Raw genomic sequence first — 25226 nt, forward strand, 5'->3', positions numbered from 1 at the left:
ACCACAGAAGACAAAAAGTAATTAACAGATGTCAACAAATGTTGTGAAACTGACAACACCAAATCAGGCCCCACACACAGACCCAGAGACAGTGATTGCCTCCACTGAGAGTTGAGTCAGTCAGATATACACAGCAGTGGTGAGGCATCAGTGTTAAACGCACTACCTCTCTTTGGGAACCCTGGGATTTGTAATGGTCATGTCCTGGACACTATGGGACAGCTGTACTCTCCCACCACTGGCCAGCCACCAGAAGAGCCGTGTCTGCCATGTCTGGAATGCCATGACATGTCCCACAATTGATTAGAGTGATTTACTCCCTCCCACACACACATAAACAACACACACATACACACACACACACACGCATTCTCTTTTCACATGTAGACGCAAGATCACGTCACAGTGACACACATCTAACATACTGTAACTTTCATACAGTATACCCCCCCCCCACCCCCCACATACACACACGCATACATACACACACACTTGTCTTGTTTCCAGAGAACTCCATGACTCTGTGGCTGTATCAGGCCTCAGGAATTCATAAACAGAGTGGGCCTTGTCAGGCCTGTGTGTAACATCCTCTCCTCAGAAACAGGAAGTGTTGATGGCTAGCCGTGTCATTAAGCCGGGCTGGGCTACAAACTGATCGTTCATGTGTCTGTCCTGACCTTTACACGCCACATACTACATACACACCAGTTACAATAGACACATGTATCAGTAAGTCATACAGACATCTAGTAATACATGAGCGCCTGTGAGAATCACAGGGGCTTGGATACAGACATGTGCTTTACTCAGCAGAGATAAGAGTGAAGTACTATCATATGGAGGGTTTTGTCTGTCTGGATGGCACAACAAGGACAGGGGCTTTAATATTAAAGGATATCTTTGGAACTATGTGGCTAATTAGGACTAAAAATATCAAGGCATCTCATTGAAGTCGTTTTTGAGAAAGATCACATTAGCCGGCGCGTCGTAAATGGATAAGTACATTTATAGCACGGCACCCAAGGCGTTTCAACAAGCCACAATGCTCTTATTGTTTTGATTCTTTATTTTCTAAATGTTACACTCTTGTCTCGGTGGGTGCATTTGACTGGTGGCTAACCAACACCATCCATCCACTTTCTCTCCTCATTTAGGGTGTGGGATGTCTCCAGATCTTCCACCCCTGTCATTCAGTGGAGTTTATACAATTATATTATATTTGACTCATTTGGCATTCCCTGGCAATTCATACTCACTTCGTCAACACATATGGATGGTCATTTACTTTGACAGTTAACATTAAATTAAGATGAAATTACATTTTTTGAATTTATCTAGGTCATGTGATCACATTTCTAAACAGTAATTGGCTCTACTAAGTTTCAAGCGAGCATTCAAAAGATCTGTTCAATAGTCCAGCTTATTATAGTCAATGAATCAATTCCTTTCATGTTAACCATGTTTATTGACTCTATCGCCCAGTGAGCTAATGAAACAGGTCTGCTCTTTGGTAAGAAGGCGATGGCAGTTTTTATGTGGCTAGGACGGTGTCTTAAAATAGACAGGTCTTGTGTGCTGCCTTCATTTGGACAAATCAAAATGGAGTTGTTTTTCATGTCTGGGTCTGGTGACACTGTTGAATAGGTAGGCTAGAGAGAGATAGAGAGAGTGAGAGAGTGTATGAGTGGGTTGCTTGTAGCCGGGGCGAGGCTTTGGGCTAAGTATTTTGGAGACAAGGTAAGCGGTAGGGGCTATGGGACATTGTCATTCCCTCACACTGTTATGACTGGTCCTTCTTTCGCCAGCTGTGTGGAGAGACCACACAGTTCCATCACGATATGATTTGATTATCTTCTAAAACATAAAACGTAAAAAAATATTATGAGAACCTACGGGACGTCAAAACACAAGAGACACGTACAGATCAAAGAAGGGTTATGGGGGATAGGTGCCCCCGCCCTACGAATCACACGGTAAACCTCTCTCTATAGTCACAACACACAGCCCCAGAGGATCAGCTATGAGAGTTTACATGTGAACGTTAGGCAACACTGTGGTAGAAATATAGCATTAGAGAACATGCTGGATCAGGAGAATGAGGAGTGTGTTCTCTGGCTTATCTGACAGAACAGGGAGGACTAGGGAGCACTGGGAACAAACAGGGGACGGACAAAGAGAGAAAGAGAGGGAGGAGAGAGAACCCAAGGGAGACCTGCTGTACTGGGCAACCTGACCTCAGATCACTTAAAGCAGGGATCATCAACTAGATTCAGCCGCGGATGGTCAGGGGCCGGAACATAATTACAAATAATTTGTAGACTGCAAATTGACTGCAAGAAGCCCAAACAGATATAATATTTGACTAAAACATAATAATTTCAAACCTTGCTTCCATTTTGTATACGATCACATATCTCTCTCTATTATGCGTATGAATATTTTGGAACAGATTTCCTAAATTAAAATCACTTGGAGCTGATTTGCTGGTGTTTTTAGAGTATTTTATGTCCCCCAAAACACTTCTTTTTTTTTTTTTGCTCAGAAAACTTCAGGGGCCAAATAAAATCACCTGAGGGCCAAATTCGGCCCGCTGGTCGCCAGTTGGGGAACCCTGACCAAAAGGCTAAGTCCCTGGGACCCTGAGTCTAGGAGGGCTCTGATACCTGGGACAGACAAACAAGCACACACAAAAACATGCCAACACATTATGTAAGAAGTTATACAAACATGCATGCTGAACAGACGCAATATCATGTGTTATGTTTTCCCAACACCTCTCCAAACACCAGCCTGCCGTGAGCCTGTGGATCCACACACCTCCACAGATGTAGGGGCCAGGATCCTGTAAAGGCGGAGGCAGGCAGGCAGCTCCAGAGAGCCCACTACAGGCCCCCTCTCCTGGGCTCCAGGGGCCACTGCATGGCCCTATCTCTACTGCACTGGTCTGCCTGTCTGTCTGTGGGTGGTGGTTTTTACAAGTGTGCCCTTTCTTCAATCTACCTTACAGTACATATCATAGGTAAAATGGAGAGGGTGTGTTAACAGCATCAATTTGAAGAGCGCCACTTTAAACCCCACATTTGTAGCATTTACCGGTATCAGAGACAGTGTGTGTGCTTTAGTGTGGTTGTCCCCCCCCCCCCTCTCTCTCTCTCTCTCTCTCTCTCTCTCTCTCTCTCTCTCTCTCTCTCTCTCTCTCTCTCTCTCGTTCTTTCTCTCGTCCGCTCTGCCAGCCTTTTATTATTTCTCTCCACTTTCTAGCCAATCTTCTTTTAATTAATTAGAACCTGTGCCACTGACTGTGAGAGCTGGGTTTTATCAGCACTCACTCACTCCTCTCCTCCACTATGTCGAGAGAGAGAGAGAGAGAGAGAGAGAGAAAGAGTACCTTCCAGTCTCTTCTCCTTCTTATAGTCCCTTCCTTTTTCCCTTGTTTCTTTCTTTCTTCTCTTTTTTATCCAGACAACCCAGACCAAGTGCTAGCAAGGGTCATATCTTTTTAATTATCTTTCCTGCCTTTGATTAATTATTCCGTCTGACAATAGCGTGTTTCTAATGCTTTTCACCTGCCTGCGCTGATTGACAGCGTCTCTGTCTGATTCAAAGCAAACAGCTGCTGCCATGATTGCCTAGCAACCAGGAGGTGATGGATGAGTCCCAAAGATGGATGGCCACAATAAATCATGTCTCCTGCTATAAAACTGGAAAAAGAAAGAGAGGAGGGAGGGGAGAAGGAAGAAAAAGAGCACAAAAACAAAACAACCTCTCTCTCTCTCTCTCTCTCTCTCTCTCTTTATCTCTCTCTCTCTCTCTCTTTTATCTCTCTCTATCTCTCTCTCTCTCTCTCTCTCTCTCTCTCTCTCTCTCTCTCTCTCTCTCTATCTCTCTCTCTCTTTATCTCTCTCTCTCTCTCTCTCTTTATCACTCTCTCTCTCCTTATCTCTTCTCTCTCTCTCTCTCTCTCTCTCTCTCCTCTCTCTCTCTCTCTCTCTCTCTCTCTCTCTCTCTCTCTCTCTCTCTCTCTCTCCTCTCTCTCTCTCTCTCTCTCTCTCTCTCTCTCTCTCTCTCTCTCTCTCTCTCTCTCTCTCTCTCTCTCTCTCTCTCTCTCTCTCTCTCTCTCTCTCCTAGTGTGGAGGCCAGGGTTGAAGCCCTCTCCTCTGTCTGACCCTGTCTCGTTCATTCGCTCCTCTCCTCCTCCTGTACAGTCCAGTTCTTCACGGCAGGAAGAAGACCAGAGGAAAATAAACAGCATAGAGGGTGAGTAGGCCTTGTGAAAATGTTGGTGTGTGATGATGTAACCTCTCAGAGAGACCAGCTATCACTAGCTATCTCTCCTGTGTTCTGACTTTGGCATGGGGTGGGGCTTGTTGGCATGGGGAGGGGCTTGTTGATATGAAGGCAGACAGTAAGAAAACCCAGCTGGAACAATGACGGCTGACTAGAAAGTTCACTATTATAACACTAAACAAAATAAATCTAAGACTACTTTTATTAAATCCAACACTAGACAATATTATAATTCACCCTGAAATGACATGTTTGCTTAACACCTATTACAATATCATTACACAGTACTTGCATTGTACACACCGAGGTTTACAGTGGAAAAAACATCTGTACAGCTAGCACTTAACTAGTCTAGTCTAAGGAATGTCCTTTTTTTCAGAAATATCAGAAAAATATGCAAAATAAACCATTAAAAGTGCTCATAATTTAGTCTATCCACATTATTGTGAGTCATGGGGCTGACTAACACAGTCAGCTGTATTTCTTCCTAATGAGCCACAGCTGTTCAGCCCTCACAGCCCTGACGATGGTCACCTCATCTCACTAGTCTTGCGACATAAAACCAAAACCTCCTATAAAACAACACAAATACACGGGAAGCTGACTAAAAATAAAGAAAAGTTGCAAAAAAAAGGGTTACCCAGGGTGCGGAGCGAAGGCCATGTCCAACATCAGCTGTTTTTTTTTCTTCCACCTGACCGCCATTGGTTTTATTTTTACCCTTTCTGGCAAAAGTAGGCAGTGAGGCGCATTAGGAGTGAGCGAGTGCTGCTCCTCTGGTATCTGGTAACAAACAAGGATCTGGCTGACCCATCCATCACTGAGTCCACGTCCTGGGCCTAGCACTCAGTCCCCTCTTCTCCAAAGCTCAGGTTACAGCTTTACACAGCCAGTCTAAATAATATTCAAAATGATGAATGACATAGCCAGCCTCATATCCATCATCAATCTCTTTTTTTAAGCAGCATCCATCTTCAGTAATGCTCCTTTGAATCATGGGAAAGCGAGAGAGCTCAGATTCACTGGCGTAAACCCCGAGAGAGCGAGAGAGGGCCGCATGGCAAGGAGCTGGGGCCTTGAGTGATACCTGTCAACCACGGGGCCCAGGGACCAGGTCAAATACGCACTGGGACATGTGTGGGAGCAGGGACTCGGAGAAGAGCAAAGACACACACAGATGCACACACTGATAGACACACACACGCGCACACACACATTCAAATACATCATGATAGACTACACATGCAGAATCCATATACACACACACTCATATTTACAGGAAACACATGGACACACACATAAAAACACATGCATAAACACATTAAATACTAACTTAATTCCAAACAAGTCCCCTACCAAACTCAGTGCATTATTTTCAAACACATACTGTACATCTACAAACACACACCCACCTCAAGCACCACACAAAGACCCCCTCCCATCTCACACATAGGGGTTAGGGAATGTGAGAGGCGAGTCGGCACATTACTGGAACTATAGCGCCGTTCCCCTTCACTCCCAACCTCTCACTCCACACCCACAGTCCTCCCCACATCCCCTCTCCCTCGCCCTCCCCCCAAAGACCCCATCCTCAGCCCACTTTCGGCTTTACAGCCCCCCTCCCCTCCTCTCCCCCCCTCCGCCCCCTCAGAGGCGTGGACGCCCAGGCTCCTCTCTAAGGGAGGAAGACAGCCCCTCACACAGGGCTCTGGCAAGGGCCCGTTTGATAAATGACACACGTCATTCTGTCAGGAGAGAAGGGTGGGTCCATGATGTATGACCATGCCGATGAGAGGAGGAAATCGACTGTTTGGCATGGAGCAGCTACTCTCCTTCCACCACAGCTCTGTTTCAGACCTCCTAAAAGACCCGGGCGGCTAGCCTCGTGTGTGTGTACGTGTGTGTGTGTGTGTGTGTGTGTGTGTGTGTGTGTGTGTGTGTGTGTGTGTGTGTGTGTGTGTGTGTGTGTGTGTGTGTGTGTGTGTGTGTGTGTGTGTGTGTGTGTGTGTGGAATGGATGTGTGTGTACGGACAGAGAGCAGGCTGCCCTTCTTTTCCTTTGACTCTTCCCCCCAAACTCTCCCTTTCCATGTCTCTCTTTCTTTCGCTCTCTCTGTCTGTCCTTTTCCTCTTTCCATCTCCCTGTCCCTCCCCACCAGAGTTACAAACAGGAAGAGTGTAGGGACGGAAGGAATTTAAAAAAGAAAAGGAAGACTACAAAAATGCTAGCTCAGTAGCAAGAGGGCAGTTATATCAATCAAAGTCAACATTGGCAACAACAATACTACCATTTTAAATAAAATAGCTATCTCAGGCAAATGACCGTAACATGGGGATGGAAACCTGATCGGCCAAACGGTTCTTCTCATAAGAGAGAGGATCTACTTGTTTTGGTTTTCTGTGGGGGTTTTTCTACTCATCTATCTCACGCTCACCTCTTTTCTTTTTCAACACCCAAGCGAGTGCCCTGACATCTGCAGAGTGCATTTAAAGAAAAAAAATGTGTCAGCGGAGTGTGATGCCCCCCCCCCTCGTACACCCCCCCTTGCTCGGTTTCATTAGCTCACTGGCAGGGTGGCACTTCTCAAGCTCATTACAGAGGAAGGATTTATGGAGCAGAACCCAATGGCGAAGAAAAGGCATCTGTCAATAATTGCAGGGAGCAGCACTCACATCTCGAGAAGCTTTGAAATCTCATTAGGTATGCAGTTATCAGGCATAAAGATCAAAAACATTACTCAACTCCGACAGAATCCTACCAAGAAACATTAATTAGCAACAGGCCTGCAGTATAAAATAAAACAGACTTCCTCTCTCTCTCTCTCTCCTTCTCGCACCTGCCTGCCTTTGCCAAGGAGAGAAAAACCCGACCCCCTTCCTGTTACACAAATACACATACACATAGGGGTATAAGCAGAAAAGCACATGAACATGCACAAACACTACACATGTGTAAACATGCAAATCACCACCCCCACCTCAGACCACATCCCCCCTGCCTTTCCTGATCCCCCCCCCCTCATTACAAAAAAAAGAAACGGTAAAGGGGGGGGGGGGTCATTCCCAGCATCTGAGACTGATCAGAACATGAAACAGGGGGAGAGAGGGAGGGAGGGAGTGAAGGGAAGGCGAGGAGTTTGAGGCCGTCTCTTGGCTTCGGTGAGGAGAGAAGAGGAAGAGGCTGTCATGCCTGAGAAGGATGTCAGCCCTGGCTGGCCCTGATTACGTGGGCCTCTACAGCTCCCCTGCCTTTCATCACCGCCACCATCAAAAACAGCCTCCGTGTCAGCCGCTCGCATGACTGATGGCTGCCAGTCTCGCCTGGCCCCTGTCAGAGCCCCACGGGGAAGTGGGGGGTGCTCTGACAGGAGCCAGGCGAGACTGGCAGCCATCAGTCATGCGTGCGGGTGACACGGAATATCCTCCACCCCCGCCCCCCACACCCATCGGCTGGCCCAACTGAGGGAAAGAAGAAACCCAGACCTGGAGTCTGGCCCAAACGACACTCAGAACCCCCCCCCCCCCCCATCCCTCCGTCTCAACCTCCCCGGCCCCGTACCTCTCCTCTCTGTGCTCCCCCGTCCCTCCTCAACCCTCCGTCTCGACCTCCCCAGCACCCTACCTCTCCTCCATGTGCTCCCCCGTCCCTCCTCGACATGACAACAACACAGGCAGGGATTACTCCACACGGCCATATTTCACTGCACAGGGCTGCTGGGAGACTTAATCCCCCGTGTAGCTGCCAGACTCCTGAAGACTGGCCCGACACACACATCACACAAAGAGCCATAGTATCGCTGAGAGGAGAGGAAGGTAGGGTGGGTGGGTGGGTGGGGGAGAGGAAAGGACAACCCAGACATACAGGGGGAATTTCAGCTGGATAATACCCTAGCCTGCCTTGGGAAAGTGCAGCCAGACAGATTTGGGGGAAGTGTTTTATACTGTACTAAGGAGGAGCATAAAATCTATCTTTCTCTCCACAGAGGAAGTGCAAAGATCCCACAAACTCTCTCAATTTCCTGTTTCCTCAAAAATGTGCCTAGAAGAGAAGCCGATTCCCATGGTGCTCTGGTGCAGGCCCTATGGCGAATCAGGCTTCACAGTGGGAGTTTGTGGAGCGTGCTCAGGGCAGAGCAGTGGCTGAGCCCTGCCCAATCACTCCACTAGAATAATGACAATATCTCCTGCACGTTGAAATAGCAGCGCTTAGGAGTTGACATGATTCCCTAATCATTGGGGAAAGAGAGAAACTGATCATCATTGATTAATCAAATATGAACACCCGCACCAGAGAGAGAGAGAGAGAAGAGAGAGAGAAGAGAGAGAGGAGAGAGTGAGAGAGAGAAAGAGAGAGAGAGAGAAGAGAGAAGAGAGAAGAGAGAGAGGAGAGAGTGAGAGAGAGATAGAGAGAGAGAGAGAGAGTGAGAGAGAGAGAGAGAGAGAGAGAGAGAGAGAGAGAGAGAAGGAGGAGCTAAGTAGCCACTCATCTTCTGACCAAACTTCCTTTAACCAGTGGTTGGATATTCTCATTAATTCAGAAAACATCCTGTTCGCCATTAGACAAACTGTTGCATTTTATGGTTATGTAGATGTTGATATCTTTCCAGTCTTCTAATCTTACAACTAGGTTTACTAAGCGTTTGCACTGGTGCACAATTTGCACAGGTGTTCATTTCAGCAAGGATTTAAACATAAAAGGTAGAGCAAAAGTACATAAAAGTTTACAAAATCCCCCAAATCTTAAACCTTCAGAAAAAATAAAAAGCTTCTATTCACCACAAGGAATATTCCGGTATTTACTACCTAGTAATAACACATCTAATACAGTAATTGTGTCACTATGCATGTTCATTCCAGAATAGTATCCAATCATATGAATAACGATCCCTGAAGAAATGGGACGGCCTATTCCTGAATACTGCTATGTGTCTATTGTGTGAAGAGTAGTGTTTAGATAAAGAGCCAGACACAGTCAAACACAATTTTTAGGTCTTGATAGCTTGTGTGTAAATGTAACTGTTTTGTGTGTGTTATATGTGTGTACCTTTGTGTACAATAACTGTGTGTGTCTGAGTGAGTTGCATAGCCCTCCCTGCTCTCTCACTAACCCTGCTGCAATCGCAATTCATCGCTCTCTCCTCACAAAACAATCTTTGGAGAGAGGAGCAGGGAGGAGAGGGGCTATGAAAAAAATGAAGGAAGGATGCAGCCTTGTGAGCCAATTTAAGAAATAACTGCTGATGCATCAGCTATTGACTGTTTCAGCGCTCGTGATAACGCTCAAGGCGAAACTGTGAGCAAAATGACAGCATCAACCGCCTGCAATAAACTGTAGCCCGCGAGACCAAGGGAGCTCTAATTGACAGCTGTCAAGCTAATGGGAGCCATGACGGAAGATTCTGGAAAAAAAATCTGTTTATCAACCATCAACCCGTACATCCTCGAGCAGGGAACTTTCCCTCCCTCCCCCTCTCTCTCTCTTTCTCCCTCTTTCTCTGTGTCTACATTATTCAGCTGTTTCCCTCACCCCTTCTCCCTTTATTTCTCTTTCTCCGCCTTCTCCGCTCTTAACCCTGTTCATTGTCGCTCACTTGTGGCTGTGAAAAAGGCAGAGGACGGCCATAACTAATCATAGTGTCAGTTGGCTGCCTGGGAGAGCCTCACTTTAGGGAGAGCAATGCAAAGCAAGGCAAGGCTGCGGAAAGGCCCAGGAGTAGACACCTCACTCCGGAGGGGGCACCAGGGACTGGGCTTCTGGGGACTACTGATCATGGGGCCGGGACACACACACAGACAGACAAAGACTCACTTGGACAGACAGATAGGCCTCTTTCGACTCCCACTCGTTGATTCTCCACATTTGGTTGCGTGATCTATCTACATGCTATTTCTACTTCACTTTATTTTGTTACTATGTTTAATTTTTTGTATACAGCTTCAGACAAACACAGCCATGATGCCCATCACCAGGTGCATCATGCACCCCAAAAATCAGAGGGGGCACAAAGCACGTGAGGGGATGGTCCAGAAGGGGGCTAGTCCTCCCGCCCGTAAGTAGTAGCCTACCTCCTGTTTCTGTAGTGTGAGGCAGCTTGATGGTCAAGTCTAACGCAGGGCCTTACCCCCAATCTATCTCCTTAATGCTGAGTGCCAAGCAGAGACACATCAGTTCCCATTTTTACAGTCTTTGTTATAATAATAATAATAATATGCCATTTAGCAGACGCTTTTATCCAAAGCGACTTACAGTCATGTGTGCATACATTTTTTTTGTGTATGGGTGGTCCCGGGGATCAAACCCACTACCTTGGCGTTACAAGCGCCGTGCTCTACCAGCTGAGCTACAGAGGACCACATTATGACTCGGCAAACTCATAACCTTCCAAGCACAGGGCGGACACCCTAACCATAAGGCCACTAATTTGGTGCGTACGTAAGTTGAAGAATTTCGCATTTTTCAAACACCTGAAACAGCATTTTCCTGCACTCTAGAGCAATAATCATTATGCTTAATTCTATGTAAAACAAATATGTATATTTTTCTGCATATCTAACCATACCTCTTGAGCTGTCTGTATCCTCCTGACTGGTGGTTATTTTTTGAAATAAACTAAATATGCTTCTCTGCATCTGTGCCTAAATATGGGTAAAAGATTGAAAGATTGAATTTAGTTATTGCTTGCTTTTCTAAAATCTTCTCAACTTGCCAGCAGGCATTCCAGCTAAGATAGTTAGACTAGCTAGCTACTCTAACTTGATTGATAGCCTGAAATGGCTTCTTGGTAGCTAGTTATGAGGTTGGGAGATTGGGAACCTATCTGGGCAAGCTAAAGCCAACTTCATAAAATTGCCAAGTGGCTAGTAGTATTACCGAGAAAAAACTAACCATTTGTAATTTTTTACAGGACAAATCTGAGGGAGCACGTGACCCTTGTGCCCCCTATGGGCATAACGCCACAACCAAATACAAAACATGAATAAATATAAGTGAACATATCGGATTTAGCCTCAATGTTTCTAACTAAATCATAACATTCATATTCAAAAAGAACAACTCACTGTGAAAACTAAGTTCATGAACTTTGCGATCGTCAAACTCAACACAACATAATGGATGTAGTACACCTATTCATTAATAAATCCACTTGATTTTAAATATAATGTAGTTCTTAATAATTATATTTCTAATTAACTGAGGGTGGAAGGTGATGTTTATGAAATAATTTTCTTTCCATCTTAATAATTAATAGAATTATCATGACCAGCTTTTAACTAGGAAAATTAGCCTAATTAAGATGGCATGTTTGATTAAATTTCATTCGCTGAGACTGTGAAGGGGTAAAGCTTCGTACGAGCAAGGCACCAACAAGCCGCTGCTACCGACCTGTGAACTACAGCGAATCAACCAACTACACCAGCGACAGTGTGAATACTGTAACATTACACTATTACACAAAACCTCTGTTTTTAGCAATAAGCAGAGACAAAGTATTATTACAAGAACATGCAAGCGGTGTGTGTGTGTGTGTGTGTGTGTGTGTGTGTGTGTGTGTGTGTGCGTGCGTGCGTGCGTGCGTCCGTGCGTGCGTGTGTGTGCGTCTGTGTGTGTGTGTGTGTGTGTGTACGTCTGTGTGTGTGTAGTAACCTATGAGTCTGTGGGCCACTGTATGTCGATGTGTATCCAGCATGACTGCAACGTTAACACACATCAAGCATGATTAATCTCTCTCTCTCATCCCCAATCAATCAAACACACACAAAAATCACAGAAATCAGCTGCTTTTCCTCACTACTATCTATCTCCCGTCAAGCAGAACTCGATCTGTCATGATCTTAATATTTGTATAAATCATGTTAACCCCCTTTCAACACAATGCTGATAATAGGCATTTTGAAAATCAACTAATGTGAAAAAGCATCTATACCTTTGAATATGTCATGATGTACGTGATGATGACCAATGTCAACAATATCAATGTTGACTAATTTCACAAGGCTTCTTCAAATATACCTCACAGACAGCAGCCTGGCCCTAAAGCAATACTATTCTCTATGACAGTGTAGCAAAACAGCTACAACATCAATGCAATGTTTTTTCAGGCAAGAAGCACTACAGTAATAGTCAGTAAGACTAACATGGCATAACACAACTAGTGAAGGAGAAAAAAATCCTATGTTTGATGTTCCCTCTTCCTCCCCAAAACAATGATATGTTTGGTCTTGCAAGGCTTTGAAGCCGATGAACAAAAACATAGTGTTCACAGCATTGTCCGCTCCTAAATGGAGGAAGGTATTGTGGGAAAGGTATTATGGCTAGACAGAGAGAGTGGTATGTGTGTGTGTGTGTGTGTGTGTGTGTGTGTGTGTGTGTGTGTGTGTGTGTGTGTGTGTGTGTGTGTGTGTGTGTGTGTGTGTGTGTGTGTGTGTTGGCTGCTATAGGCCCCTCTTTCCCATACTTTTTGAGAGACTAGTTTTTGGTGTTGTTATTGGGCTCCTGACCATTAAAAAGCAGCCTAATTTCAGCCAACATGATTACCCAGGTACCCTGGCCCATTTGTCACCTGCAGCAGAAAATTGAGTTAGTGCACGACTAAAGGCATGGAGGACTGTGTAATATCAACTTGATTACATCAAACTAGCTGCAAACCTAATTGGGCTGGATGACAGTGTGCGGAGCTTGTCATCTCCAATCATTAGGGCTGTCAGGAATCCATCAGCTTTACAGCTAATTAGGTGAACACTAATGAAGCTGGCAAAACAACTTTTCTTTTTATACGGCTGAGCAGCCCTTCCAGACTGGGGGGCTGAAAAGGGAAAAGAGCGAGAGGAGAGAAAGAGAGAGTGAAGCAAAGAGAGAGATTTTCTCATGAAACGCTCAAGGTTGCTGGGGACTGGATTTCCCAAAGTTCCTAATCAAGGCCCATCATCTGCCATCTTTTGCTCTTTCCATCACTACAGCGCAATCAATTTGTCACCACTCTTTGTGTGTCACGGAGCAGTCGTCAACCTTATAACTTGCAGCTGTGAGGGCTGCTGGGAAAAAAGGAGGGCGAAGGGTGGGAGGGGGTATACAGACTCTGTAAAAAATTACAGGAAGTTGCCTTGTCAAAAAAAAAAAAAACATCACTGCTCTCGTGTCTATCCTCATCCGCTCATCAAAATAATAAATGCCTTATTTTTTTCTCTCACATTTGTCTGGGATAAGAAGGCTTTCAGTCATCTCTCAGCCCCACTCGGCCCCCACCCCCAGCGTGTCCATTAGGCAAAAGCATTTTGATAAAGTAAAGCCCAGGCCCAACGTATGGAGAAACAAAATGAGAGCGCTCACTCTGCCAACTTCTGATTGACCATTAGAGCCATTGATGAATGTGGCTGTCAGAAGGGAGACAATTAAATCAAATATGAAATAAAGTCGCTTTGACGGGTCGTTCTGATGGAGCAAACCATTCTTCCGTCTCCCGATTAGGCTAATAGTTACATTTTTCATAGAAGCACTGTGTGTGTGTGCAAGATACAATTGTTTGTGTGTGTGTGTTTATGTGTGTCTGTGTGTGTGTCTGTGTTTGTGTGTGTGTAGTAAAGTGAGCGAGTGTTTGGATTACTATAATAATTGCATAATATTGAATTTTGATAGTATATTTTAAGGGGATTTGACTTAGGTGCTTGTAATAGTTTTGTTATAGGCTAAAAGTTGTAGTAGTATAGATTAATTTACATGTAGGCTATGTTGCAGAAAACATGACTACACTTAAAAGCATATAGGTAAATGTAGCCTATATTGTGATGGTAATGAAGCAAATATCTCACAAATAAGAATAACTCTTATTGAATCTTAAAACAGGTAGCCTGTATACTTCAACACACTGGTGCTTCAAACAATACTTTCAAAAGTGGACATAAAACCAAGAGATTCCAGCCATATAGCAACAGTATGAGAACAGAAGTCTGATTAAAATAATATTTTTCTACAACAGAATGGTAGCTAAGTAACTACCATGTTGTAGCTTAGCCTAGTTATTTATATAGAGTAGAATATATGATGTGTTCAATGACCTAAGTCAGATTTAATTAAAACCTATTTTTAACAGTCACGTGGATTGTTCTTTATTATCTATGTTTAAGAGAGAAAAAAATAAAATGTGGCCTTTGGCTCGGACAACCTGAAAAAGTACAAAAGAAGCAATTAAATATGTTTAAAATGGCTAGTTGTCAGACCAGACATGACGTCACGGGAACAGGCGTTGCTATGGGGAGTGATTTATTTGTGTTTATCGGGAAAGAATAGATCAAAGACAAGCTAGATGACAGGCAATCAATCAGCCGTCAAATCAAAGATGGCAATTGTCCATTAAAACCTCTTCCAGTCCACGTCTCCCCTAGGGTCGGCTACGAAATAATCTTTAAGTATTTCCGAGAAAGGAGAAATCAGCCAAGGGAAACTAGGCGAAAGTTTAGATTTTGTGATCAAATGTTTTAACACAAAGCCCCAAACGAGCATCAAAGGAAATCATGACAGTCAGCTGACACTAGCCCCCTTTTCCCTACGCTTCTTTATAGATCTCTAATTCATGGAGTCAATATCTGCACCCTACGGAGGGAGGAAAGGAGAGTAGGCTAAAATAGGGTAAAGGGGAGAGAGACGTATCAAAGCTGAAGTTGTCTTTGACTAGTCGGATAGAGCTACGGCCTGGAAACCTTTTATTCATCGAATGGAATCATTGTTGCCCCAGAAGTTCGAAAAAATTATAAACTGAGAAAATGTTAACAATGTTGCCAATAACTAGGCTATGTAGCCTAATGGGCTATGTAAGTATGCTGATAATGCGGATGACTATTAAAATAGTAGGTGGCTAGTATCAAACGTGGTCTACGTGGTTGTAAAAAAAAAAAAAAAAAAAAAAAACACATCCCCTTCAAAGGGAAAGTACGAAAAAACTTATAGCTAGTAGCCTAACCATCCCTCTTTGAGTGAATGGGCATTTGCCATTTCCTCCCACTGTAGGCTATGCTACAATTTAGCTAGACGCACATGATTCAGTACTATAAATGGTAGGACTAGTGAAGGCAATGGAAATACCGCAACAGTCGTAGTAAAACAGAGGTGATAACATGCAAATCATATAACCGTACCTGCCGCACGTCGGGGCGCTTGCTGTTTCCTCCGCGGCATGCTTATTTTGGGGTTCTGAAGAGTTTTTCTCTAGCCCCAGAGATCCCTAGCTGGTCCGCTCTTCTTTGATAGCCGCGCTTCCTTACACGGTACCCGGGGCGCTTTCAGAGGGCTGACATAGATCGGCAGTTTTCAAACAAAAATGCAGACATTGAAGAAAGGGTAGATCTGAAGATGAAGAGGAACAAGCGTTTTTTTTTTTCTTTCTCCTGTTCGACTTCGATATCACAGTGAGGAGACGGAGAGTACAGTGGTGGGAAAAAAATCTTCAGCCTCAATGTGATTCTCACTCCGTGTTGGAGGCTGCAACAGGCAAGCTTAAAGGAAAACGAAATGATCGCGTCACTCAAAGTCTGCAAACAGGGGCAAACATCAAGCACTGTCACATTTGTGCCTTGCACCTCCAATGGCTAGCTAGCTCTTGTCATATAAGCATCACATGTCTGCTATCCCTCCCGCAGCCCCATAACGGTGTCTCATACGAACTATACAGTCTATACAGAATAAAAAGTAAGCTTTTCTATTTGATAGAAATCATTCGTGAGCATTTGCAAAAGTCATCCATGCATGCTGGAGACCAAATGCTGATACAATAGCATAACGATAAGGCGGAGAGCACCGTTCCACTCTTTGGCTACACATGGAAACAAAACATTGTATTCTTTCCTAGGCTATTGGACTATCATAATGTTGACTAGGTGTTAACGGATTGGCATACTTACTCAATCGGTTGATTAGCTGCGTTATCCATGAGGATTCCAGTAATCACATGCAATTTAAAAACCAGCAAGGCAGCGTCTCAGCGTCGCTGTAGCCATCGTATGAAAATTCCAGCGTTTCCAAGTCCCTTTAAAACATCAACAAATATATATATATTGTTTTTAAGATAGAGAGGTAAAGACAAAGGTTGAAAGAAGAGATGGACGGACTAGTCGCCCACACGCTGGCTCGCTCCGTTATTTTGTCCAAGCGCATTCAAAATCCACTGTGAGCAGTTCGAATCGATGAGATACGTGCTTGATTGGGTATCCCTTGTTGTAATAATGTACATCAGAAGGAGGGGATGGACTCGTGCTGTGCCTCAGCTGCTCTGAGAGCATGGATCAGCAGCTATTGCCAAACACTTTCTTGACTGCTAATAGCACTTTTTCCCCTTCTTTGTGTGGCTGATAGTAGGTATTTAAAACAGCAACAGCGAATCAGACGAGTCTTCCTTCCTGCAAGATGCCTTCTTCTGCTCAAGTGAGTCAGGCACAAAATCCGTATCATGCGTTCTCCTTGTTTCTGTTGATACAGAATGGAAAGAATATTAGGCTCGTTTTTTTTACGGTAAGATCAAAATTATGCACACATCCCCATCCTTCAGATTTGGGACCATCACAGACACTATCAGCTTTTTCTTTAAAATGTTTCCCTCACAGTAAAGAAAACAACTTACAGAGACATTTCTGTATTATTTAGGGGGAAAGTGGATAAATTGTCCATCTTTTTCAGATCATCTTCAAGATAGAATACAATTGGTCCGCTGTCTGCTGGAAAGGTAATGACTGTGGATGCAAATTATTTTCTCTCTAACCAGAACACGGTAAGTTGTCAAAGGATTTTTTCTTCTGCCAGATGTGTCCGTGTCTCTGACGTGTCGTGGTTTCCCAGTCTCACGCTAGTCAATAGTCAGAAATATCTGACCGCAGAGGGGATCAAACCCTTGTTAGTGGCAGGGGAGTCGCTCGATATGAACAAGATCTCCTCTCGGTTCGCCTGGCTTGTTGAGGGATGAGAAAGAGCAGTCTTTCACTGATTCGGGATGTTTTAGCCTAATGTCGCTGCGTATGCCGCTACACCACTGCATGCGGTTAGATCCGCCCAAGCATCTGTCCGTCTAACCATTGGCGCATCCATCAGTGTCACACGCTCTGCACACTCGTAACGAAAATACCCCTCTCAGTAGACACAGCAGCCTCCGCATAGCGCCTCTACATTTCTGACACATTCGCTTTGGTCAACAAGCTGGAGGCTTTCAGTGGTCTAATGGTCGACATTCTCGTTTCCTAATAAAAGAAATCAAAAGGGAATCAAGGCAGAGTTGATGCAATCGGTAGCTTTTCACTAGCATTGCTTTGAGACAGTGGGCTATGTAAAGCTGTGCGCCTCTCTGCCTCTAGTCGTCTGAAGCCTGCTGTCAACTCTGGAAAGCCACTGCTACCTGAAAGAATCACAATGTGTTTTAATGCAAACTATGGAAACCATATACACATTTTGTCTCAGATGGACTAAAAACATCGTATCCAAAGTTGTATTTGGTTTGTGCGTAAAGGCGCGTAAAAATTGTGCTTTTTGGGAACGCACCAAAAGGCAAAGCACAATAAAGTGCTGACTGATATCTCATAATGGTGCAGAGAACTAAATGAGTTGTGGAAGATAACTGGAAAGGACTGTCTGTACATCTGTACAGTATTCAATAGGCCTATAATGAGATATGTTACTGAGAATGATTCAACATGTTTACAAGACAATGTTGAAGAATGTGAGCTTGTTCTTTCTCTTTTAAACTTAGGGTGATAATTAGACTAAATGCAGGTGGTTGCATACCATTTTACAGTAATACATAGTGCATAGCAATTCGATAACTTGACCGTTCTCTTGTCGTTACTTTACTTCAGTTCAGTATTAGACTACATTTCCAATCTACTCTTAATCATTCGCTCCCTCTATTGAGAATAGTGTACCAACGGCATAAGCAAAGGCTACAATACATGAGCCCTAATTAAATGTGTTTTTAGGGATCCTGATGTAAAATGTAAAGATGTCAATTGCCCATTGCGTGTGTATGTGTGTGTGTGTGTGTGTGTGTGTGTGTGTGTGTGTGTGTGTGTGTGTGTGTGTGTGTGTGTGTGTGTGTGTGTGTGTGTGTGTGTGTGTGTGTGTGTGTGGCTACGAGTTTCTACGAGTGAGTGACCAATGCAACATTTCAACTTCAAGATTATCCTCACGAAAACGCTATTGTTTTGAATAATGTTATTTAGCTTTAACATGTTTCTGCCTCATCCGTTGTTTACAATGCCAGATAGAAATTCGACATATCCCTCATTCTGTTTGCAGAGATATGATTTAGGCCATTCTGTTTACAGGTTAGGCAAAACGTGCATGCCATTGTAGCTTGGGTAGGTCTACTGAATTAAAAAAGAGCACAATAATTTTCCCACTAAAACAAAAGTTGAAGTGTGTGGTCATACAGTTGGAGTTTGTTTCCATGTTTAGCCGTGTGGCACATTTAGGCCTATATTTAGCTTTACAGGGATGAGACGAGGCTAACTACAACTCTTCTCTTCAATTTATGATCAGATATGGATTCCCTAAAAAGTACGAATTGTAATGATATTTAATGATTATTTAAACTTAACTTGATATATCTTCAGTAAACCAGAAGTATAGAAGAAGCTGGCCAAAAAGTGATTGTTGTTACTGATGTTTGTTCTGTTGTTTGTATTTTGTAAACTACAACAGTATTAATGTTTATTATTATTACTATTATTATTATTAATAATAAGAATAAGAATAAGAATAAGAATAAGAATAAGAATAAGAATAAGAATAAGAATAAGAATGATGTAGATTCATCAAATAAAAAACATGAAAATATATTTTTTAATTACCCTTTATTTTAAAACTAAGGCTGCAAGCTTTGCTTGGTAGGCTTCTGTGGGACTTTTGTTTATTTTTATAGCCTAGGCCTACTCCTTTTCCTTAATGTTGCAATAAGTGCACTCATTCTCTCGACAAGTATCTTACAGTAAATTACCCTTTGGTACAACTGTGTCTCTCTCTCTCTCTGTGTGTATGTGTGTGAGTGTGTGTGTGTGTGTGTATGTGTGTGACAGAAGACAGAAATGGAAAGAGGGATAGAGATGGGGAGAGGGCACATATTTAAGCGTCTCGCCTTTTTTTGCTTGTTCACATGTAACTTAATCAGCACCTGTGTTTGTATCTGTGACAATGATTCGAGTGACCATGGTTTTTGTAGAGTCAAATGCATTTATATTTCCGTTCAGATACTGTTTTCTACTGTGCAATTATCAAGGTAAAGTGTATTTGTATACACATGCACATCAATAATGGTCTTTGTTCATTAAGTAAACTTTTGATAACTTTTAGACTATGTTGGATTCAAATGAAGCTGGTTTTATGCTCGAACATGCTTGTTCATAATAGGCTACCGAAAAAAAAGAATCCGACAGCTATAATTATTGGTTTTATATCGCCCAGGCATGGCACAGACAGCAAGTTTTTTGTAGACCTTGCGTTGCAACATATTTTATAGACAAAAACAAGCAAACAAAACTGTATGTTTCATTTGCAATTTGTTTAATTAAAGTTAGGGAATTTCCATATTCGTCATATGCTAAGTTAAAAGTGTGATACTTTTCTTGGAATATATTTGTGATATTAATTGGATAACTTTCAACTCTATTTTGTCCCTCAGAGCTTGGAGCAACTTCCCCCATAATGCCCCCGTTACTCCAACACCTGGTTTGGATCTTTATAACTATCGTTAGACCTCCTTTTTCCTTTAGTGAGAATAAGACAGAGCCTTATCAAAGATTGCAGGATCAAATCAGTGTTAGAGAAGAATCAGAACCCCACCTGGACGTTTCATATGATTTAGGGAAGTGTAGCCTATCGTATGTTGCCTCTAATGCCAAGTTTTGTTGATGACTATAAATCCTTTAGGCCTAGTCATTTTTCTGTGGTAAAATATGGTACTATTGTAATTTTTAGTCTTAAAGTGTTGGCTAAACGTGGTGCTAATTTATTCGATACCGATCAAACTTTTTTTTCGTTTCAGTCAACTCGATTGATATTTGATGGATTAAGACTTCGGTGGTGCTTTGGAGTAGGCTATCCACCAAAAATCATACTTTTGAGTCCGTCTAATTTACTGTGCTGTATCTACTGCGTGCATACATTTTTTTGGGTGGTACAATGTGTGTATCCACTGTGCGCATCACTTTTTGCGCTTCCATCAATACATACCTGGGCTTGACCATTATTATATGAGCCCGTTGATTATTTTTGTTTCAAAAACACTGAAATGACCTTACATTTTCATTTGTTTATGTATTTTTTAAATCCGTCAATCAATCAATCAAGCAAAATGTTAATGTATTTATTAAGCCCTTTTTACATCAGCAGATGTCACAAAGTGCTTATACAGAACCCAGCCTAAAACCCCAAAGAGCAAGCAATGCAACTGCATTGATCAAATAGCATATTGTTAATTCATTTTTAAATCCATACGTTGCACTACATTTGGTAAATATATCTAGCCCACATTGGATATTGGGAATTTCAGTAGGCCTACGATATGTCCATCGACCAAACGAACTTATTTGACCAATGTTCCCTATATTAAGTAAGGACAAGGTTACCAAAATTATACCCGTATGATTATTTACTACATTCACCGCACCAACCGTGTTGTAGGACCTCTCGAGTTTACTGCAAGCTGGAGCGGTATTTGGAGCATCCGCTTTGATGAACACAGAGCGAGGTGGACCATCACTTTCACAAACTCACCAGAGGCTTACATAAAGCCATTACAACCTGCGGTTTGAGATAACATCTTTTACGCATGAAGGTTAATAATTGCCGGTACTGTGACCATAGCTCCCCCGGGAATATTTGCAATAGACTCCCGTTGTGGCGACGGAGTCAGCTGCGCCGCACCAGGGTCGGATAGGTCATATGATAGCAGCGCTGCGGGACCCATGGAGGCGCGCATCACACAGTTGCCAAACCTACTCTCCGTCCTGGGGTTGAGGATGGGCTTGCAGCCATGTGTATACTTTTCTTCCTCCTAAAGGGGATATTTTGGAAATAAAAGAGAACTGGAGTATGAATAGATAAGAATGGGGTTTGTAAATAGTTCTTTGATATATCTCTGAGCCCGTGCACCATCAGGGATTTTATGGTGATCACATTGGCGAGGAGAGTGTGCTAGCCTGATCCTTTCAGCTTCACGGCAACTTGTTCCTAGTAGACTATAAAATGCGCAAGGAAGGGATTGTAGCCTCCTAGAAGAAGAGGGGAAGTATTTGGTGGTTATAAAGGAAATGTGTGGAAAGAGGACTTAAGCCTATTGGTATTTCTGAGATCAGTAATATAAATATATAAATGGATTTGTATTTATTTATTAAGTACTACCTCCCCCTTCCCAATGCATCCAGGCTGCATACTCCTCAGGTGAAGTTAAAGTTATCAAGGCTAATGGACCTACCTTTTTTCTCTAGAAGAAGAGAAGGTGAATGCCAGCAACCATTTTCCATATTCAGAGGTAAAATATGAAATAAAATATGATATTATTTTTGTCAAAATGTATTCAAAAAATTGTGTTTTCACATAGCAGCTATTAGCATAATAGGCTAACTCCAATTTAGGGCAGCGTTATCATCCAAAGCAACTCAAAAGTCAGTCAAACTCATCTCAACAAGACATATCCTGCACTTTGACTCTGAAAACACAGAGATGGAATGTTATAGGTAGTGGATGCAGGTATTTTATTCTCTCTCCCAGTGTCCTCCCTCTTCCATAGCTGGGTGTGCTGTGCGAGCTTGCAGGGTTGAGAGGGCAAGTGCTGACCAGCCCTCTTTCTCTGTCTGTTACTAGGTCACCAAGCCTCCCCTCCAACCCTCCCGGCCGCTAGCCACCAGGGAGAGGGTAATTTAAGCCCTCCTTGATGTACCCTATTCATCACTGTCCCAGACACCCGCTTCAAAATTAAAGTCTGATCTACAAAGTTAAACCAAAATGAGATAAAAATTGGCAGAGGTCAAAGAGGGTTGGACGAGTCAGAATACAAGGTGGTGTTTTGCTGTGCTTGATTTATGTTTTTGAGGGAATGGTGAGAAATTAATACATTAACCCATTGGATCAGGTGGGCCTGTGTCACAGCCAGATCTGGCACTGGTGTTGTTTCAGCAGTTCAGTTGTTGATCCGGTCTGCAATAAAGGAAACCTAGGTACCTCTCAAATGAGGTGGAGAGCAGTGTTGCCTAGTATACAATGTTGTTGTGTCAGTATTGTTCTATGAGAGAAGTTGCAGTATGATCTAATTGTATTCAAGCACATCCTTTGAGTTGAATGACTCAGCGTAATGTTTTGCAGAAATTTCCATGGGATTGTTTTTTGGTTTGGGTCAATTTCATTCCAATTCTGTCAATTCAGGAAGTAAACTGACATTCTGAATTCCAATTCCATTTTTCCTTAACGTGTTTCAATGACAAAGATTTGGAGTTTGAATTTCAGTTTATTCCAGATTTTACTGAATTGGAATAGAATTGACCCCAATTTAATGTATATGCTAACTTCTAATTAATTTTAACAGGATGAATATATTGCCGCTTGTCAGTAGGTGTTTAAATAAATATGCTTGTTTGAAAATCTAACATAAGAAGTAAAACTATGTCAAGTTTACTGAGTTGTGGGTTTTGGATAAGCCGTGTGACATGGAGTACTGCTGTGAGTCAATCCTTCCTTATGGTGAGTAAAGACAGAGAGAGAGTGAGAGAGTGATAGAGGTCTGCTAAATGACTAAAATGTAAATGTAGGGAGGGAAGGAGTGAGAAATAGACAGAGGGAGATGTAGGGAGTGCAATAGGTAGAAAGGAAGACAGAGAGGGAGGGCGGGAGAGTGAGGGATGGAGGAAGATAAGGAGAGAGATAGAAAAAGGAGAGGGTGTATGTATGTGGGTGTGTGTGTGCATGTGTGAGTGCATGCGTGCATGCAGTGTGTCTATGAATGCTTCTATGTGTGCAGTGTGTGCATGTGCCTGTGTGTTTTGGTACAGTATGTCTGGGTGGGAGTGTGTGTGGGTCCTGATCCTAGGCGGTGTATGGTAAACAGGAACGCTTTCTGTGGCAGGAGGAATTTCCCCCAGCAGCCCCCTATATCAGTAATAGTGCCGGTAATGAGCTGCAGCTGTCAGTGTGGTTTCCTCTTCTCGTCTGTGATTCATGTTCCAGCTCTGCAAGATCTACAACTGGAACAAATGTTTACCCCGATGAGAACCAGACAAACAGGGAACCAAGCACAAATAAAAAAAGAGAAATGCTGGCCATTTTTGTTTAGGTGTTTTTTTTTCTTAATGCAAGCCACCCCTGACGTGCACACCTTATGGTAAACCCACTTAGAACAGATAAGGACGCAAAATGACAGATCATCTTCTCCAGCATTTAGGAAGTGACCTCATTTCTCATGTCTCTGTATTTTAGAGTTAAATAGGGTTGACCACTGAATTATCATGTCCTGTCACTAACCCTATTGAAGACTAGTTTGGTACTTTGTTATATACTGTTATATCAATTTCTCTGATAATGCAACAAATAGAGACACAACATATACATTTTAATTATGTTAGACTGCTGGAATAAGGCTTTGAGCTGCATGCTAAGGAAGTAGGGCGGCAGGTAGCCTAGCGGTTAAGAGCGTTGGACCAGTAACCGAAAGGTTGTTTGGAATCCCCGAGCCGACTAGGTGAAAAATCTGTCGGTGTGCCCTTGAGCAAGGCACTTAACCCTAATTGCTCCTGTAAGTCACTCTGGATGTTAAAATGTAAAAAATGAAGAAGAGATGAGATCGCCGAGTTAAAGCCCACACTATCAGTCTGCAGTGATGTCACCAGCAGGGAACTGAATCACAGGCCTAGCCAAACACACATGTGGTCAAGTCATTAGGAGGGTCTTCCTACAGTAAAGTACAGTACAGGCTCTGCTCTGCTCTCACTGTAGTGTGTGGTCTCTGCTAGGCCTTGACTTACACCAATAATGACATACTACAGTTTGGCTTTAAACAGACTCCTACTGTATAAGAAAATATTGTAATGTTATTCCACCAACATATTTGTTGGACTTTTTGTGGGTATGTAGTATTATTTATAGGAACAATAACTGTGGTTGTAGTTCTTTTTTGAATAGGAGTCCATCTATTGTGAAGCCAAATAGGCATCCCAGCTAGCACATAACGTTCTGAAAACTTTCTGGGAATGGTGCAGGATAGTTGCTTGGCTTTGGAACATTCTCAGCACATGTTTAAAAAACTTTAAAGAAACCAAATTTGCTAGCTGGGTGACAAGAACACATTTAATTTAACATTCCAAAATAACCTTCACATTGTGCTTGCGCGCATCCTATCCCAGCTAGCATATTTGGTTCCTTGAAAGTTGTGGAAACATATGTTTTTGGTTTGACATTGGTTGTGGGAACGAAGCCATACATTTCCTGACCGGTAAAACGTTTTTTAAACATTCTGAGAACAGAAGTGAACATTTTGACTGTTCTGGGAACGTTTATTTTCAGGTTACAGGGAGTGTTTTTTACGTAGCTGCTGCCCACTCTGCTGCATATGTAGCTTCTGCTCAGTGCTCCCCCTGCTCCACTGCCACTTCCCCCTCATTGACATGGAGGGGGAAAGTTAATGTTGTACATTAAAGATATGGTCGACATGTTCGAACTATTCAAGCACGATTTCATGTTCCTTTATCATGTTGTAGCCTACACAAAAGACATGATGGATGTTTGTACAAACTTTGTTGTCTGTTGCAACAGTATATTTAGGCAAGCATATCAAACACAAGGAAGACACATACAGGCAGACAAAATAGAGGTGGAACAGCTAGGTAGCCTACTCGTGCGGTACGTGCATGATCATTGAGTAGTTAAAACGCAGATAGATCTGGATCCTTAGCTTTGAGAAATACTGTATGTTTCTGTAGGGG

The 25226-nt window shown here is 43.0% G+C and overlaps 1 protein-coding gene across 1 annotated transcript in view; it reads right to left on the minus strand.

Annotated features, from left to right (window-relative positions):
• Positions 1–15494, minus strand: part of tshz3b (teashirt zinc finger homeobox 3b) — a 34793-nt gene extending 19299 nt beyond the window's left edge. Inside the window, exon 1 of the mRNA XM_084160015.1 lies at positions 15417–15494. Within this exon, the coding sequence (XP_084016141.1) occupies positions 15417–15456 (40 nt within the window). The 5' untranslated portion in view covers positions 15457–15494. The remainder of the gene's footprint in view (positions 1–15416) is intronic.
• Between the last annotated feature and the right edge of the window lie 9732 nt (positions 15495–25226).

Source organism: Coregonus lavaretus (genome assembly GCF_964263955.1).
Source record: "Coregonus lavaretus genome assembly, chromosome: 4".
Classification (NCBI taxonomy): Eukaryota; Metazoa; Chordata; class Actinopteri; order Salmoniformes; family Salmonidae; genus Coregonus; species Coregonus lavaretus.